Source organism: Octopus sinensis, linkage group LG2 (genome assembly GCF_006345805.1).
Source record: "Octopus sinensis linkage group LG2, ASM634580v1, whole genome shotgun sequence".
In the NCBI taxonomy this organism is placed as follows: domain Eukaryota; kingdom Metazoa; phylum Mollusca; class Cephalopoda; order Octopoda; family Octopodidae; genus Octopus; species Octopus sinensis.
The window spans coordinates 181,487,331-181,507,330 of NC_042998.1; the positions used below are offsets into that span (position 1 = coordinate 181,487,331).

The window sequence follows — 20,000 nt, forward strand, 5'->3', positions numbered from 1 at the left end:
AATATCTTTGGATTGCGCTTTTGACAATTTTTTAATCATATTTTCTTTCTACTTTACATATATGCACTTATTTGAGCAATTTAGTGTGAATGAATTTTTAACAAATGTTCACCCCCTCAGCCGCTGTATCCTAAGCTTATAAATTAGCTTTGAGATATTAATCTTTAATTTCTTGAAATTGTCTGCATGTGTTGCATATGTATGTTTGCGCTGAATGGCTACATTTGTATACGTTTCATAAATAGGAGACAGAAGCACTCTTAAGACATACATTAACCTATAAATTGGTATTGTATGGGACTATGTTGTCATGTTGCCCTTGCAAGATGTCTTCAAAGCCTCTATTCAGGACATATGTACAAATTCGATAGAGGGGATGATTTTACTCGTGGGTAAGCTCTATCCACTCACCTCAGACAGTGATGAGAGGGATTGTAGATGTTGGTGTTGCTGTTTTTATTGCTGTGCTGTATTTGGTCAGTCCTAATTAAGCAGATCTACAGTTTAAGACATCCGAGCTATGACCATCAATCTTTTGCTTAAGGCATATTATATCCAGGACTATTATGTAATGTTTCTTTCTTTTAAAAAAACATCAGGCTGTGATTTGAAGGAGACTTGGTTGATTCTTTAAGAAGATAGATACTAGAGGGTGTAGACATATTTACATATGTAGTTTAATGTGACAGAAAATAAGTGGTTAATGTAAATAAGGGAAAAGTAATGACTGGGCCCTTTACAGATCCTGGAATATGGAGAGTGGCTTGTCAGAAAAAATATCATTATTATATGCTGCAGCGGTGATATTGTAACGGATACTTTCTCAATGGAAAAGTAGACTCAGTGCCAATAAAATATGAGGAAATATTGCTATACAATGGATATAGGTGGATACGTAGTAATAATGCTGATATTCGTTATAGTAACTGTAGAAGAGGCATCGAGAGAATACATTATAAGGCGATCGATTAGACTTATGAAGATTTTTCGATAAGGGAGGCAGTTATCAATCAGGCAGAAAATGTAGCCATCCATCAGCGATTATTGGAAATTAATCTTAATTGCGAAAAACATTAGTTAAAAAAAACTGTTAAACATTACTGAGGAAACCATTATCTCTGCAGCGATATATAAATAAATCACAACTAGCCAAAGAGGAAAACTCTAAATAATTGCAAGACATGCTAGATATAGCTGTAAATATCCCTCAAATTCCACCTTCTCGTCTTATATATTGGAGAGACACATTAGGGGACATAGCCTTAGTTACCAAAAAAAAAAAAAAGAAGGGATGGTTACAGTCGAGATATTTTTGCTCGTGGTCTGCTTGATCATAGCTGACTCAGACCTGTTCGACATTAACAATATTCCAATAAATGATATCAAAATAAATACTCTATTTCTAAAGAATTTTCCAGAACAAAGCGAATCTCAACAGTATTTTCCTGCATCAAACACAAATTTCACCGAACAAAATCTTGTCAAGACTCAATACCATAGTGGTATGGCGGATATTTTGCTGCAGAAGAGCAGGTAAGGGCTACATTTGTTAAATATATCCCTATTATAGACTGTCTCCTTCAATCAGACATTTAACTCTTTTAATTTATGGTTGTTGTTTTGTTTTCCGAAAATTAAAATTATAAAGAGATAGTATTTCAACCACAAACCTTTAATTACGTGTGTAGAATATATTTCAAACTTTCTTCTCACTACAACGTAGTCAACCGACATTCTAGAAATAACCGCCAAATATCCTTTAAGTTTACACAGTAGTGTCTTACAAAGGAAGGTCAAAATAGATAATATAGATCTAGATGCACTATCCTTTAAAAATCGCGATACTCACAACAGGAAAGCCTTTGGTTATAGGTCTACTTTAATAAAACAAAAAAAAAGAACTGTGAGTGTATTTCAAAGGAATTCAAGTGATGCTGACCGAAGCAGCATAAGAGCAACTACAATGAAATGGTCTTGATTCTCGAAGTCTATGTCTACTTCCTACAAAGACCAGAGTATAAGAGCTAAAAACCTCTGGTGAGCTTAAAATGGAAGTTTCAATAGGTTGTACTAATTTTCCTTTATTTACGTTACTCTTTTACTCTTTTACTTGTTTCAATCATTTGACTGCGGCCATGCTGGAGCACCGCCTCTAGTCGATCAAATCGACCCCGGGACTTATTCTTTGTAAGCCCAGTACTTATTCTATCGGTCTCTTTTGCCGAACCGCTAAGCGACGGGGATGTAAACACACCACTATCGGTTGTCAAGCAATGCTAGGGGGGACAAACAAAGACACACAAACCCACACAGACACACAAACCCACACACACACACACACACACACACATATATATATATATATATATATATATATATATATATATATATATATATATACGACAGGCTTCTTTCAGTTTCCTCTCACAAGGCATTGGTCGGCCCGGTGCTATAGCAGAAGACACTTGCCCAAGATGCCACGCAGTGGGACTGAACCCGGAACCATGTGGTTGGTTAGCAAGCTACTTACCACACAGCCACTCCTGCACGTTGCCCAGAGTTTTGATATTTACCATTAAAATAATTGTTTCTAAATAAAACACGTTTCAAAATAAATGAAACTCTTATTCCTAAATAAAACTGTTTTCACATAATTTGTCTTCGGTCTACTTATTTTACTAATAATTATATTATTACCTTCAAGTGAAACGATAGAAGAAGAAACGAGCAAACAGAATGTTGAAAGGGTCGAAAAGTTCGAAGAATATTGCAGAGAAGATAAAGAAAAGGTATGAGCAACTTAACTGTTAAAAAGCTGGCTATAAATAAACATTAGGTGAATAAAAGGTGATATTGGTCAGTGACTATTATTATTTTCCTATCATTTTTCCGAAAAGTACAAGGGGCATCTCTGGACATGTTTCATTTTTACTTTGTTCTCATCCACGAGCGAAGAACAAACTTTACTATATTCGCTGAAGTAGTAAAGAAATAAATACAGTGTTGAACATATGTTGGTGTAAGAAAATAAAATTGCGAAATTCAATAATTCAAAGTAAAGTTATAACCTAGAATCCTTATTAGCTGTCATCACAAGTAAGATATTATAAGAGAATTCTTTCATACGGTAAAGTTATTTTTTATGTATTGCATACACATTTAAATCAGAACTATGTCGTTGGGAAATGCGAGTTATATAAAGATTTTTCTAATTCAATTTCTTGCGGAACTCTTTTGATCTTTATTTTTCATTTCAGATTACATGAATAACGGGCTGATTCTTGATAGTTTCGAACAACAAAATTATTGTACACTGAATATAGTAATATAGTCTTACTAAAGAACGTATAAATGTATTTTCCATGAGAGGTTTGTGATGTTGGAGTCAAGCAATTCGAAACAAGTGCAATACTGAGCTTTTATAGTCTTCAGATAAGAGATATATATTTGCTTCTTTTGACTAAATACAAAATTCACCATTAGTGTTGGAAAGAGGATATTTGTGGCGTAAGTGAAGTGGCTTCAATCAGAAATCGAATCTGGTTTTAGGATTCAGCTTATTTTTGTTCTGTGTGGCTAAAAGGGAAATAGTAAATAATGTTTGTTTTCTTGGCTATGTATGTTATCGTCCACATCTCCAGATTCTCAATGTAGTGGAGTCATTGATCAAGAATCGATATCAATTTGCTCAGTAGTCAATTCAATTTGAAATAAATACAAAAGAACATCATCTTATACATTTGCTGAAAGTCTTCATAATATCCTTCTTCGTAAACATTTCGTAAATATCAACGTCGTAAAGTTCTTGAACCTAGGAAAGTTCTCGATAATTCTATGATTAAAATATGATATCAGTAAACAATTTCAAGAAGCTAAGAAGTTCGTTAATACATCCTACTCGTTACAGAGATGAATAGAAGATGACATAAGTTTCTTCTTTGAGTGAAGTCAGATATTAGTGATCTTTCCCAGCAAATCAAAAGTAATGAGGTCTGTTTGTATTTTCTTTTCAGCGAATTCAAAAGAAACTCCTTTAATCGACATGTTTATGATGATTTAATTTCTACTGACAGATAAATAGTTAATTGGTTCTCTTTCATCTGATTGGAACGTTATACTCTACAAAGACATCTGTAATATAGTAATTAATCTATCTATTGTCGTAAAATATAGCTTATTTAGAAATTGGTAATTGTTTCCTTCGGTCTGTACTTCTTAAATAGAAATCTCTAACTAATCCGAAATTTTCAACTACGGTAATTCTGATTAATTTAAAGGGGTCTTGGACTATTTATGTCCATTGCCAAGATATTCAGTCTTAGCAGGTTCGGTTTGCACAGTTGTATATAGAGTCTACGTTTATTTCTAACTTACGTCTGAAAGCGGTTGGGCTTCTGTTTAACTGATGGATTTGTTAAGAGAATTATTGGAAGAACTCGATAAATCCAACTGCCGCGAATAATAAAGAATCTAATGTTTCATCTCTAGTATTTTCATCAAAGACTGAATGAAAGATAGTTGAAGCTTTGGTTATTGGCAAATTAGACAACTATGACTTGTATAAAGAGCTTTAAACTAGATACAGTGAGAGGAAAAGATTGCACTATACGGTAAGATCAGACTATTTTACCAAGCTCAGATGTTATAACTTGTAGTGTGGTGATCTTCATTAGGATGACTTACCCTCGATAAACAACATGAAGTTGAATAATGCATTAGTATCCCTACAGTGCAATGGATTATCGGTTCACCTGCAATTCTGACAACCAAAATATCTTATTTTGTTTAATTATTTAAAGTTACGGTGCTGCATCTTGGTGCTGCATCTGTTTTGATTATCTTCAGATCAAAGTTCGAATAGAATGCACCTTGTTCAGAGAGAAAGTATTGAATACTATATATGAATGTAAAGCGTTTTGGAGAGTGTCGTATAATTAATAAGTCGATTGTATATTTATTTCAAATGAAAAATATAAATTGCCACGTCGGGGGATTTAAAGCAAATAATTACTTTAAAGAATGATTGGTTTCAGAGAAAGGGATATCGTGTTGTTTAGCTCTTTGAAAACAGGAAGACATGATTTATATGACTTATGACACTAGCAACGCAAATGAAAATTTATCTAGAAACTGAAACTCAGCTTCAGGCAACAAAGAACGGTTCCTGGGGATATCATGGAAGATGAGTAAATTACTGATATTCCTTCTAATGAATCGAAATTAACTTGCAGTGTCTGCTTACTGTGAGCTGCTTGTTTTGGATTCTCGTCATTAAATGGTTTAATATAATGATTTATATGGTAGAGAGTGTAAGAGAAAAGAGCTCCAAGCTATCAAGCAGCTTGATTTCCATTTCTGGTGCGGTCATATTACTTCTCACAAAGACCGTTAATGCCTATGGGATAAATATAAGTGATGGAAAACAACTATCACTATAAACAACTGTTCACTTCAAATCTGATGAATGCTTATCTGATCAAAACAAACATTTTTTTTTAAATCATCAAATAAACAGTTCTTTTTATTTCCTTTCAGATGATGATGATATGCTTGCAAAAGTTACTGGCAACAGAACAACAAAATGGTCAACTGCCAGGTCAATTCTCTGTAGACTATTTTGTTACCGAAATAAACAATAACATTCAGAATATCAAGACACAAAGTCAACTAAGAGATATTGATGATAAACTAGTAAGTACAGTAACAATAACATTTTCCTACACTTATTTCTCTGAACATAATACAAGGCCTGCATTCTTGTTTTTATCACCACTCAAATTTTACCTTATCATTTCGAGTTAACGAACCGTTACGTAAATTCTGCAGCTGCTAGAAGCCAAAATGCCTTCAAATTACATCCTACCATCGTAGAACATATTGTATAGTTTTGTCCTCGGCACATTTTGCTTGGAAAAAACAAGATTTTTTATGAATTTGGAACGAACTGTCCTTTGATCATAGCACTGGTCGTCAAGGCTGATTTAGATATAAACAATAACAGCAACCCTGCCAATTCCATATCTCTGATCTTAAGGAACTCATTAGATATAAGCAATACCATTCCTTTAGGATAAAATTATGAACAATAATTGTGAAACAAATAGTATTTGTAACGAACACTTACTCCAAGAAAATAGACATACCAAAATATGCCACATCTTAGAATATAGACTCGTCTAAAATCTAATGTTCCAGAGTTTAGTCTATTTAACATATACTGCCCCAGACTATAATCCCATCCAGCATATAATTTCCATAATCTCACTCTTCTAACATGTTGTATTCTACAATATACTTCAGCTCAACTTGTGTTCTATGATAAACTTCTATTCAACATGTAACTTCCCATAATATAGTCTCACCCTTACAACATGTATTGTTCCGTAATATAGTCTTACCCAGTATGAAATATCCGAGAAGATACTCCTACCCGTCGAGTAATGCCCTAGAATTTAATAAACCCACCCGACATTGAATTTTCCAGAACATAATTCCACGCACCATACAATGTTCCGTAATGATTATATCATATAGGCATCGCCTTCCAGTTATGGAAGTGTTTGACCTCAGAATTCCTAGTTGGCAAAACAGTCGTCAATAACATAGTACGCTCACTGGTAACTGTACCTTCTTGTGGTACCTATTAACAACTAGAGTACCCTGGCTGGTAAGATCAGTATTAGTATTTGTTTCAGTTTGTTTTGTTTTTGATTTTCGTTTTTGCCAGGGGAAAGCACATCACGACGATGAAATGCGAACTATCTTAGAAACGTTCTTCGTTCAGTGACTACCACCTTACTGCTTGGCTAGTAACAGCTCTCCTTCTAACTCACAATACACTCTAAACAGACTCAAAAGAAAAGCAAATATATTTTGTTCTCTTCTTACTACTCTTCATTTGTATCATCCATCATCTTTTTCTCTCGATTATCTCATGTTTTGTTTCTCTTCTTTCATTTCTATCATTTATCATCTGTTTATTTCTTTTGTTTCGTGATATTTTACATTTCTATCATTCATCATTTGTTTCTGTTCTGTTTGTTATTCGTGCTTTGCTTTTTTTTTTTTTTAGCATACAGAACGGGAGAAAATGTTCAGGAACGATAAGGATGAATTCTACCTAGAATTTGAACAAAAAAGAGCTTCTAAGAAAATTGCGGTAACATTCAATTCTGTTTTAACGAGATTTTCTTCCATACTTTCGAACAAGAATATTCTAATGAATTAATTAACTTCTATTGAGAATATACATAGACTTATAGATAAGCCTTAAAAAAAAGCAGAATTATTTATGATGAAATGCTGGTAAAACATGCTGTGGTTAGCTCCGTAAATCATCTAGTACATATCACGGTGCATCGGTGCATCAATGAGAGAAAGACAATAACACCAGCGATCGATGGATACGTGCTGTCATGTCGCCAACATCAACCCAGTGTGTCGAAGCTGTTATTAAACTGAAATACTTGAAACTGAGAATGAATGTTCGCACTATTACCTAAACATTTTGTTGAATTTTTTAACTTGTAAAAATATAGTTATTCGGTTAGAAAACCATCGGTTATGGAAGCTCATACTCTCTAACGCTTTCAAACTAGTTGACAACCCTCAATTTGTTCCTATTTGGTCTCTTCTAGAGAAATTACAAGTATCAAAGTATTCACTTTATCCAATCTTTTTACTTAAGGATTGCAATTTACTGGAATTAATTTCCTATTCAGAAGTTATCCTTCAACATTTTGCTCTAAAGTCACCTAATCTTCAGGGTTTGTGGGAGCTTAGATTATATGACAAGTACTATCTTTCCTCCCAACACCAAAGAATAAAATTATTATTTCAAAATATTCAGAAATCTTTCAATTGTTATCTTCTTAGCAGAAAGTAGATAATAGTTTTATATGTTTATCGATTCTAAATTGAGTGTTGAAAGATAGCAAAGGGCAAATATAGCAGGACTGTTATTTATTTTTGTCTTAGGTCAGAGATAGAAATGGTAAAAATGAAATTCATGTAATAATTTTTCATGAAAGCTTCGAAAATGGTCAGATTTTGAGAAGGCACACTTTACAGATTCCTTTTTATGTTAATCTTAAGCAAACCTTTCGCTCGACATGCTTTCTTTTACTCGATATGTGAGGCAAATTAGTAGTAGCTAGCCCAATCAACTAACTGGTCGATTCTATATCAGAAACAGTGTAAGTTGGAGACAGAAAGTTTGAGGATTCCTTACAAATTTATATTATCAGTTATAAACTATACATCAAGGCAAATGTTGTCAAGAATAGAATTCCAACTGTGCGGATGAAATATCAGACGCCGTAGAACACCAAACTGCATGCTTCACTATAACTAGTTGGTTTATCTGTTGTTCTGAGTTCAAATCCTGTAGGGAGCTTCTAGACCCTTCATTTCTACAAGCATCAATGAATTAAGCTTTATGTTATACTGAGCTCTGTTCAGTGGTATACCGGGCTTTAGTCAATCATATATACTCAAAACAAACTTATCTAAAGCAATAAAAGGTATCAGATAAACTTGCTGTGCAACTCTATGTATCATTATCGAAGGAGAAAACATTTTAGAGATTGGCAACAAAATAGATTCAGCATGGCTAATAATGAAGGAACCAATAAACGGTCACTCAAGCGGCTGGAAGTAGCAGCCAATTTCACTTAACTCACATCCTTTCTTCCATCTTAAGAAAAAAGGTAGGACAGATTAGGAGATGTAATACAGAAGTACAAAACGATAGCATGACTGATGTTGGAACAACTTTGGTCATGAGCTTGCTTGATAAGAACTGATCTGTACTCCGTAGAACGAAGGCGAGAAAGATATGCAGTGATATAAATCTCGAAAATCCTGGAAGGACTTGTACCAAAATGTTGGCATTGAAAATTTCACAAGCACCAAAACGGAGTGTCACTGCATAGTCCCAATGACCCCCAACACCGCCATCAACATACAAGACCAGATGCTGCTACATATTGGGTTTCAATGGATTGCAGCTTTTCAATATCCTCAAAAAAAAACCCTGAGAAGAGTAGATGGGTTAGGTGTAGGTATATTCAAAGCAAAACTGAATTTCCTCCTATTAAGAGTTCCCGATGAACCTACCTCGCGGTAAGAAACGCTAATGAAGGTAGCAACATTGAATTCATTCACTAGCTGCCACATATCAGAGGAGATTTTCATGTAATGAAAGTATAGCAAAATAAACGGTATTTCCCCAGCTGAGCCGCAGCTCTCGAGATGAATCTAGTAAAAGAGTATGAATTAGCGCTAAGCATACTGTTATACTTACTAATATGTAATATGTCAGATAACCTGAGGAAAAAACTTAGTAAATTAAAGTCTTAAAATCTTACCAAGTAATAGGAACTCAACAGGGTTGTCACCAAATAAAAGTAACCCAACAGAGACTTAATTGAAGCAGTATAAACAAAGGAGGAGAGAGCTGCTTACTCAGAGCAAAATAAGCAACGAGAGCAATGTTTGATGTGAGAAAAATACATTGAAAGTTGGAAATAGTTTATGAGAAGTGGGTAGTTATGGCAACTGGGCTTCTAATGAAATTAACAATTTTTTTTTTATCCTTCCCTAGACAATCTCATACGATGGAGAAATTATGGAAATGAGAGAATATAACGCAGTGTACCAAACTATCCGTTTGGCTAGTTTGGTACACTGCGTTATATTTTTTCTTTCTGATTTCCTAGTATCTGTTATGGTACAAATACTTAAGTCAAACTAATGACTGAGCTATTATTCCAAACTCGCCTTTAAATTCCACCCCAACGTTTAAAATGGATGGACACATTATATAATGCATTCCTTCATAGATAATATCTAAATAAAACTACAGAATAGTTTCGAATGCAACGCTTTCTACTCGGTCATAGCTAACCCGAAATCAAAGAACAATACTAACACGATGTTGTGAGTGATTTTGAATGCCCTTCAGTTGGAAAGGAAAGTGACAGTTATGAAGTAGCCACCAGTATCTAATCTAGAAGGGAGAACGAAAGTAATTAAACCGTATCTTTGAGTACAGGTGATAAATGAAATGTGATGAGGAACGTGAAAAAGGTGGCAGAAATAAATATTTCCCTTTTTCTTTCCCAGTCGAAGAACGATCCAACAAATAGTTGTGAGGACAGATAATGATGATGCTATAATCCTATTAGAGCCTACACTTCTTGGCGATTGAAAATATATGCTTCATTAATAACTGACTGATGCATGTAGAGAAAGTGGCTTTAGCCCAGAATACTATTGAGCGAGTAAGAAATGAAGCGGTACGGTTATATAGCGCGATGACATAACACTCTACGTGGATAAACCCCCTGTAAAAGAGATGCGGGAAGACCACAAACGGGAGAGTTGAGCAACATCAAGGAATGAAGATGGTGGAAAACATGAGGCTAGTTGATGATTGGAAACGATGGAGGAAAATTTCGATTCTTGCTATGCCAACGACTTCTCTAGGCTATAAATTTTCATTGATTGAATATATATTACCTCACGGCCAGTTGTCATAGTTATATATTGGTCGTTAGCAAGTAAACATGAAGCACAGCAAGTTTGGATTTGCCACTGCACAGCTAATGAATTGATTACTGATCTCCAACAGAGAGCAGATAAAAGCTTCGTATTTAATCTGACTGAAATATATCATTCTAGCGGTAAAATAAAGTTTAAGTAACAAAATCAGGTTACCTAGCTCTTTTGAAATTTCCTTAATAAAGGCTTTCGCAGTAACAGAGAGCAAACTTAACAATAGAGGGAACTCACGTTCATAGTTCTTGCTGATAACCCTAAAAACAGATACAGTTATTTTTTATGTATTATTAGGGAGGAAGGGCGGCACTTATGATCCTCTTCAGTGTCTCCGAGAGTGACAGAGGAGAGGTAAGAAGAAAGTTACCTTCAGATTGAATACCTGGCCTGAATGTTTTCAATAGACTAGACCCCACTAAAAGCACTGTGTCCGTGTGTTGGTGTTAAATCGGGTGACGATTAAATATACAGTCTTATGGCACTGAGGAGCTCAAGAATTGCACATTTCTCTAATAAAACTAGAAATTGCAATAATCATGCGTCATAACTTTTTTTCCTCAGATGAATTGTTTGTACTGTTGTTTGTTTCAATACCCTGGGTGCGTTGCTGATATTATATTTCAATTAGGTGATCGGTATTCTAGCCAATCATCTTGAAGAGTTATTCTTAAGTTCATTCAGGGATAGAACCTGGAACCTATATCTAACTACCATGTAACAAAAATACATTGGTGAAAACATCAAACCCAGTAGTTAAAAAGTGCCAGTTAAAGCACATTGATGATGGAGATAATATCCAGAAAACGAACACCCTATGTTAAAACTATTCAGATATAGAGGACCAATTTTGCTTTTCTATTTGTTTCAGCGCCAATATCAAAAAGAAATGAAAAAAATTGGGAAAAAATTGTCGGAAGAAAATGTTGATTCTTCAGTCGTAAGACAAAATTATTATCTATTTTGAAAATTTCATGTTTAGTAAATTGCCATACTTCTATATTTTGTATTCATGCAATTAGTACATTTCTAATCTTGAAATATATTTCTATAATTATAGCATCGAGCAAATTTTCGAGTTCCCGTTGTATTTTAATCTAGTAAACACTTGTGTACTCTGTTCATGTACATATTTGTTGAAGTTGCAGTGCTTTTCCTTCTATGAATGTCTGACGGACTGCACTGTGCAATGGTAATAGACATGCACATTACTATTATGGTAACAAATTATCACATCGCTGTCATAGTAATTATTACATATGCGTTATCACTTTTGCAACGTGATTTTAAATTATAGTAAAATATATGGCATTATGTCTTGGTCGTTGCAAACAATTATCACACATGTCACTTAATTTACCGTTATTGTAAACTATTATGTGGTTATCGTGAGCATCATATCATTGTAGTAAATTATCCTATATGTATCGCAATTAAAAATATCACACTTGTACTATTGCCATAAATCGCATTATCATGATGATTTATTACATCTGTGCGATTGTTTTAAAATACTACAGAAATAAATTGAGAATTCTATCATTGTAGCAAGCTACAACAGTAGCATGATTGCAGTAGGTTACCATATTTATTGCTTTGCAATAAATTATACTGGAAAATATCACATTTCAACACATAGCGTTGCAACAGATAGCATTGCTCTATAACACATAGTAACATACTTTATAGATTGACAGAATTGTTAGAGTATCGAATTAAATGTGGTACGGTATTTACTTTCTGTCTTTTATGTTCTATGTTCAAATCCTACTAAGATCAGTTTTACCTTTCCTCTTTCTAGGGGTCAGTAAATGAAAATGCAAAATACAGTGACGACTTATATCTTTATGAAGCATCATAGATGTGGCTTGAATTATAATAGAAAACTAAAACGATTCAAGAATTGATTGTGTTATTGTTATTAAAAAAAGGCTTTAATCAACTACACTTGAACGTCTTGTAATACTAACCATGTACTTAGACAAAACCTTACAATCCCTTCTTTATAGAATTATTTTCTTTCCTTTCTCTTGATTATTTAGATTGACAGAATAAACAGCGTGTTACTTAAAGTAGAATCAGAGATTGCGATGAACAACGACACCAGTCAGAAGGAGATGATGCAGGTAAGACATTTATTTGTTTATTCTATGGATCTAATTTTACAATACTCTAATTTTACAATACTCTAATTTTACAATACTTTATGGGTCTAATTTTACTCTATAGGTCTAGTTTTAATCTATAGGTCGAATATTACAATACTCTCAACAAATTGTGAGTGCTCGACACTTTATCTTGGAATTCATGAATGAAACAAACAAATATTTGTCTCTCGGGATCTCGTTGGTGGCGCCTTCGGTAGATTGCCGATAAAAACGTTACAATTCGTCAGACAGAATAAGTCTACTTAAAAATCAGGTCCAAATCAAAAACAAGCATAAAGCTCTACACGATGTGAGATAGAGCCTCACAAAAATTTAACAGAAATGTCCAGGATATTCGTGCATCTGCATGTGCGTGTGTGTGTATAAATCCAGGTGTAATCTGGATTAAGTTTACGTCAGTGTGATAAGATTATCCCCAAATAAATAATATCTAAGTTGGATACAAGCCACAATGAAAAATATAAAGAAACGCAACTGAAAAAGGCAAAAATCAGTGTGTTGGACATTGTTGTAGAAGCGAAAAAATAATAGTTGACTTTTTGGAAAATGATCCTTCATCAAAACAGAAAAAGGGAGAAAGGAAAGAAGAAGACGAGAAGAGAAAATGGAATAAAAAACACGGTGTTTGTTCAGAGTTGTATACATAAGCACATCTTACCCATGCCTCATTTGACGACACTACCTTCTGCTACACTCGCCTGTTATTCTAACTTACCTTACTTTTACTCTCCTTCGCCAAAAAAAGAAAATATTTATTCCCCAAGTTCATTTGCTCTATTCCAGTATGTTACAGCCCTGAACAAACATGTCACACCGCCCATTTTCTCTTGCGTGTAAATACAGAAAAACCAAAAGAAAGCAATTAACTTTTAAATCAGAATTAGACAAATATTAAGGCATATTTTTTCACAAAGTGTTTTGCTGTTTTTACTTAATTCGTAACAATTTGCTGTTTTTTGGTTTATTATTTGGGGATAGTTGAATGATTAATTCTCAAGTTACAAAGAAGCTAATCGATGTTTGATAATGATAACTAATGATAACTTCTTTTTTTAGAAATTGAATGATTTTGATCCACGAATTTTCAAAGTTAACTATTGACAGAATAACTAAATTGCTCATTGTTGCAATTCCTTCTTCAGAACCTCGATACAAGACAGCTAATTCGTCAAACAGCAGCCGAGAAGAAGTTACTGCGGGAAAAAGAAGAGAAAGATAGTGTAGAGAATACAGTTAATCTGGTTAATGATTTGCTTAAACAACTTGTAAGTTCAGGAGAAATATCTGATCAGCAAAACAAACAACTTATGGATGAATTTAGGACTGACGTGGATGCCAAAAAGAAACAACTCGATGATAGTAAGAAACTTTTTTGTTGTCAGGATAATAATAACTCTGTTTCTTTATCTGTCTCTTTTTCCACCATGTTTATCTATGTAAATGTAGGACTGCGTATATCAGCTGTACGGTTGTAACACTTGACTGATTGGTTAAGAACTTCACTTTTTAACCACGAGGTCTGCCGTTTAATCTCACTGCATCGCATCACAGCCTTGGATTTACCCACGCCTCGTGAGAAAAATTAGACCGATGGAAACCTATCGCATGGACTGTATCTATAATTTAAATGGCCGATCATGTAACTTGTTATTGTGCAAATATCTGTGGAATTTTTTACTCAGCCGCTTACACTACAATTCAGTGAGTCTGTTCTTTGAACAACTGGCATGCGTAACGTCAAAAGAGACTCGAGATCTATTTATATCAGATGTAGGGGTTTGTGAGTGTTTTCGGTCGATGGTTTACCTTTTATTTTTTTTACTTTTTACATGTTTCAGTCGTTAAACTGCGGTCATGCTGGAGCACCGACTTGAAGGGCTTAGTCAAACAAGTTGACACCAGTACTGTTTTTTTAAAGCTTCTTACTTATTCTGTCTCTCTTTATTTGTTTAAATATGGAAACGTAAACACACCAACACCGGTTGTGAAGCGGTGGTGAAGGACAAACACAAGCACAAAGATACACACTTAGAAATTATATATATATATAAGTTTATAAACACGATGGGCTTCTTTCAGTTTCCGTCTACCTAATCCACTCACAAGGCTTTGGTCGACCCGAAACTTAAGTAGAAGACACTTACCCAAGGTGCCTTGTCAGAAAGACAAGGAAGTAACTAACTAGATATGGGACACTCCTACCAAAAAGGGACACAGACAAACTGTATGCACCAAGAAAAAGAGCGAGGAGAAGACTTATTGGATGTGAACACAGCATTAGAGCAGAAGGAAACAACATAGCATGGTATGTAAAAAATGCCACAGAACCACTATTATTAGAAGTAAGAATGTCAGGTTTATGTAGGATGAAAGATTGCAAAGATAAAGCACTGTACAAGAAACTGAAACCGAATGAAACTGAAAATAGGTAGGTAAAGAAAAGAATGCATAGTCAATTTCATAGGGATGTTGAATATAAGACAGACAAAGAAAAAAGATAGCTGTGGATGACTAAAAGTAATTTAAAACCGGAAACGAAGGCTCTAAGTTGTGCTGCCCAAGAGCAAGCACTAAGAACAAGCTACATAAAATACAGAATAGACAACACAGCAGAAAGTGATAAGTGCAGAATATGTGGACAAAATGGTGAAACCGTATGGCATATTACCAGCTAATGTACTCCACTAGCCCAGAAGGAATATAAGAGACGCCACGACAATGTAGCCAGACTTGTTCATTGGACACTTTGCAACAAGTATGGACTTGACAGAGCAAAAACTTAGTACGACCATAAACTCGAAGGCATCGTCGAAAATAAAAATGCAAAGATCCTATGAGATTTTATGATTCAGTGCGACCATGAGATAGAGAATAGGAAGCCAGGCATAGTCTTAATCGAGAAAGAAAACAAACTAAGCTGGATCATAGATACAGCATGCCCAGCTGACAAGGTATGCGATAAGGAAGAAAGAAATGTGGAGAGAAATGACAGGTTAGTTTGGGAAGTTAAGCAGTTGTGGTCGATGAAAAAGGTAGCAGTAGTACCAGTAATTATCGGAGCCCTGGGAACAGTGAACAAAAATCTAGAGAAGTATGTGGAACAAATAGGGGCTGAAATAAGGGTGGAGCACTTGCAGAAAACAGTACTGCTTGGAACCGCCCGAATACTCCGGAAGGTGCTCAAAAAATAAGAGGTGTTACCTTAGTTCACTGGTAGAACAACTGATACCGCAGTACATCTCCAGCGTTAGAAGCCGTGCAAAGGCAATGATGATGATAATAATAATAATAATAATAATAATAATAATAATAATAATAATAATAATAATAATAATAATATTATTATAATACACATCCTACGCAGAACACTTTCCATACAATAACCATCAGAGCACCACAACAAATCACAGCACATACCTAAGGCACACAGAGCTGCGCTCGGTAGTGAAGTGAAAGCACGCTATAAAAATAAAACTACTGAATGATAATAATAATAATAATAATAATAATAATAATAATAATAATAATAATAATTTAATACATAGGCACAAATTCTGTGGGAAAGAAGAAAGTCGATCACAAAGACTATGAAAGCTGAAAACCAAGGAAATGAACTCAGAACTTAAAGGAACATAACCAAATACAAATCATTTTGTACAGAGCCTCAGCTGATTTTTCCACTATTCTCATAAAAGTACAGATAATTTCCCATACGGTTATAAGTTCACAAATCTGTAGAATGGGTTCTACGATCGATTTTCTCCTCAATCAAACTCTGTTTTTCTAATAATGATTGTTTAATAGAGCGTAAAACATTTTTGCAAAGCGGGTGGGGCGGTTAAGTGCTTTATCTTGGCGAGACATATGAGAATATAAATTCGCGATCAATATTTTTGAACGCTATCCAGGCTGCCTAAGTACGTCTCCTTTCTTTGCTATTAACCCAATAATTCGACTGAAATAGATTTATTAATTGTTTACGCTGGTTGAATTAAGTAAAATAATGTCTTGGCTAAAAAAAATAACACCATGTCCGTCTTAGGAATTGAACCTAAGTAACCCAGTCACCTCTACAGAAGTCGATGCTCTCTCATACAAACAGAAACATCTTTTACTTGTTTCAGTCGTTGAACTGCGACCATGCTGGGGCACTGCCTTGAAGGATTTAGTCGAAATAAATCTATTCCAGTACTCATTTTTTTAAAATCTGATACTTATTCTATCGGCTTTTTTGCCGAACCGCTAAGTCACAGAGACGTAAACAAACTAACACCGGTTGTCAAGCAAATACAGCACAATACACACGCATACACACACACATACACACACACATACACACACACACACACATATATATATATATATATATATATATACACACACACATATATACACACGCACATACACACAACACACATATATATTATTATTATTTTTTTTTCTTCTTTCAAATTTGCTTCCATTTCTTGCCGAGTGTCTTCCCGACTCCTAGGGCAAAGAAACTCATAGTATACATTGGTAGGCCATTAAACCAAACTCAATAGTTCGTTCTTTTTTTTTTTTAAGTTAAATTAAAATACATCAGCAGCAACAGTTCTCACATCGACAATGCTCTTCTCAATACGTGTGATGTACCAGTTAAGACAATCTTTTGCACTTCTTGCAGGGATGGTAAGCCAAGGATCATTCTCATATAATTTTCGTTTCCCTTCTTGATCATTCCTAGTGCTCCTACGATCACTGGTATTGTAACCGCCTTGAGATGCCACATTTTCTCAATTTCAATGAGTAGGTCTTTATATTTTCTGAGCTTGTCAAACTCTTTCACTGAGATATTATGATCACAGTGGATGCTCATGTCGATCAATAAGCAAACTTTATTGTTTTGGTCTTTCACAACAATATCTGGTTTATTGGCCTTGATGGTTCGGTCTGTATGTACTGGAAAGTCCCACAGAATGGTTACATTTTCTCCTTCAGTTACAGCCTCAGGGTGGTGATTATACCACTTGTCAGCAGTTTTGATATTGTAATGCCGACTTATTAGCCAGTGGAGATATTAGCCAACTCTGTCATGCCTTAATTTATACTCCACTGGTGCTAAGACTTTACATCCAGAGATTAGGTGGTCCACTGTTTCAATCATGTCGTTGCAGAATCGGCATTTTGGGTCTGCTCCATTTTTCATCACATTGGCCTGGTAGTTCCGGATTAATAGGCTTTGATCTTGAGCAGCCAGGATGAAACCTTCGCTCTCTGCTTTTAGCCCTGAGCTCCGTAGCCACTGATGGGTTTGCTTCTGGTCAACATCAGCTTGTTTGCTGCGGGCCACATATTTGCCGTGCAGAGGTTTCTCCTCCCACCTATCAGCCAATTGCTCGTGCGCTTTTTTCATTGCCATCATTTTCACCTTCTTTGCAACAATAGTTGCCGTACTTCCCTCGGGTTGTTCAGTTTGGGTATCCTGCACGAGATCGAGATCAATAGCAAATTTTTTGCTTTCCTTTATGATAGAATGAAGCTTCTTTCGTCTCTCGTGATTTTCCACGAGCTTTAGCATCCAGTCATTCGATATTTCGAGATATTTGGCCAGTCCAATTGTGGTTGTTTTGTAAGCTATTTCAAATTGGATCAGGCCTCGACCTCCTTGGGCTCTGGGAAGGTAAAGGCGATCTACGTCTGCCTTTGGGTGGTGCATCCTATTACAACTCAGCAGCTTGCGTATTTTCCTATCTATATTCTTTACTTCACTGATATTCCAGTTCAACACATTGTAGCTATAAGTAACAACTGGAACTGCTAAGGAATTTATAGCTAACACCTTGTTACGTGCATTTAGTTCAGATTTCAGGACTGCACGAACTCTCCTATAACATTCCTTCCTGATCTTCTCTTTCATGCTTGCATGCTGAATACCGGAGCCTTCATTTATCCCTAAATATTTGTATGTTTGTTCTTGCTTTATTATTATTATTATTATTATTATTATTATTATTATTATTATTATTATTATTATTATTATATGTTTGACTTTTGCTTTATGTCTGTACAAGTTGGCTCCAATTTTCACCCAGAGACCTCAAGAGACAACAGGTTGGAAGTTCACGTTGTTGTTATGCCTAGTGTGCCATATATTTGGGGGTTTTTTGATGTTGTACTAGTGAATGTCTAATAAATAATTTTTTTTTTTAAAGTTTGTTTTAAACCTTGGGATTACATAGAGAGTATTTTGCGTAGGATATTATTATTATTATTATTATTATTATTATTATTATTATTAAGAATGTTGCTGATTGTAACTTCGAAGTTTCGGTCAGTTAAGCCATCGTCCGACATTGGCTTAGCTGGCTGAAACTTCGAAATCACTGTCAACAGCATTCTTGTTTAAGAATAATAAACTTGTACTCTGCAAAAGTATACGGTAACCCATCAGGTTAATTAAAAATTGTTTTTATTATTACTGAACGTAAAAACAAACATTAATACATATACAGATATATATATATAATATATATATATATATATATATATATATATATATATATATATTATATATATATATATATATATATATAATTCATAAATGAGGGCAAAGGAAAAAATTTCTAATGCCAATATGCCGAAAAATTGGACATATTGTCCATTAAGCATATAATTTTTTTCACAATACGCACGTTACTCGAAAAAAGGTCGACAGAAATTTCTAAAAAATTCCATTATTACCATATCGGACCGATTTCAGAGTTAGCTACAAAGAGCCCTCTCTTCGTCAGTGATACATGTGGCAAAAGAAATAAATGAGATTCTTACTCATACCCATGGAAGAAGCAAATACTAAGTCATGAGCACAACTAAGTACCCCAAATACATCCAAAATAGAAATAAATAAAACGTATATATATTATATTTTGTGAAATTTGATTTAGTATTTCTAAATTGAATTTTTCCCTGTAAGTTTGGAATAATATTCCCTCATATATATATATATATATATATATGTACATGTACATTCGACGGGCTTCTTCCAGTTTCCGTCTTTGAAATCAACTTACAAGGCTTTGGTCGGTCCGGGGCTTAGTAAGAAGACACTTTCCCAAAGTGCCGTGCAGTGGGGCTGAACTACATACACATCATTTCTATTCCTGTTTACAGATGCTGCGCAGGAGTTAACCACGTTGACCAATAATTTGAACCAAAAGCGTAATGAACATCTGCAGAAACTTGAAGAAAACCATCAAAAGCTAAAGAAAACGTATTTCGAAGAATTCCAAGCTG

General features: G+C 34.7%; 1 protein-coding gene across 3 annotated transcripts in view; it reads left to right on the plus strand.

Moving 5' to 3' along the window:
* The window catches only part of LOC115226945 (titin homolog), an 86,779-nt gene that overhangs the window by 28,759 nt on the left and 38,020 nt on the right, over window positions 1-20,000 (plus strand). For all 3 annotated transcript variants that reach the window (XM_036500495.1, XM_029797905.2, XM_036500496.1), the window contains 8 exons: window positions 1,409-1,533; window positions 2,705-2,789; window positions 5,536-5,691; window positions 7,073-7,159; window positions 11,429-11,497; window positions 12,600-12,683; window positions 13,868-14,084; window positions 19,878-20,000. The exon at window positions 19,878-20,000 is cut by the window's right edge and continues 32 nt beyond it. In XM_036500495.1, coding sequence (XP_036356388.1) covers window positions 1,409-1,533; window positions 2,705-2,789; window positions 5,536-5,691; window positions 7,073-7,159; window positions 11,429-11,497; window positions 12,600-12,683; window positions 13,868-14,084; window positions 19,878-20,000 — 946 coding nt within the window. The remainder of the gene's footprint in view (window positions 1-1,408; window positions 1,534-2,704; window positions 2,790-5,535; window positions 5,692-7,072; window positions 7,160-11,428; window positions 11,498-12,599; window positions 12,684-13,867; window positions 14,085-19,877) is intronic.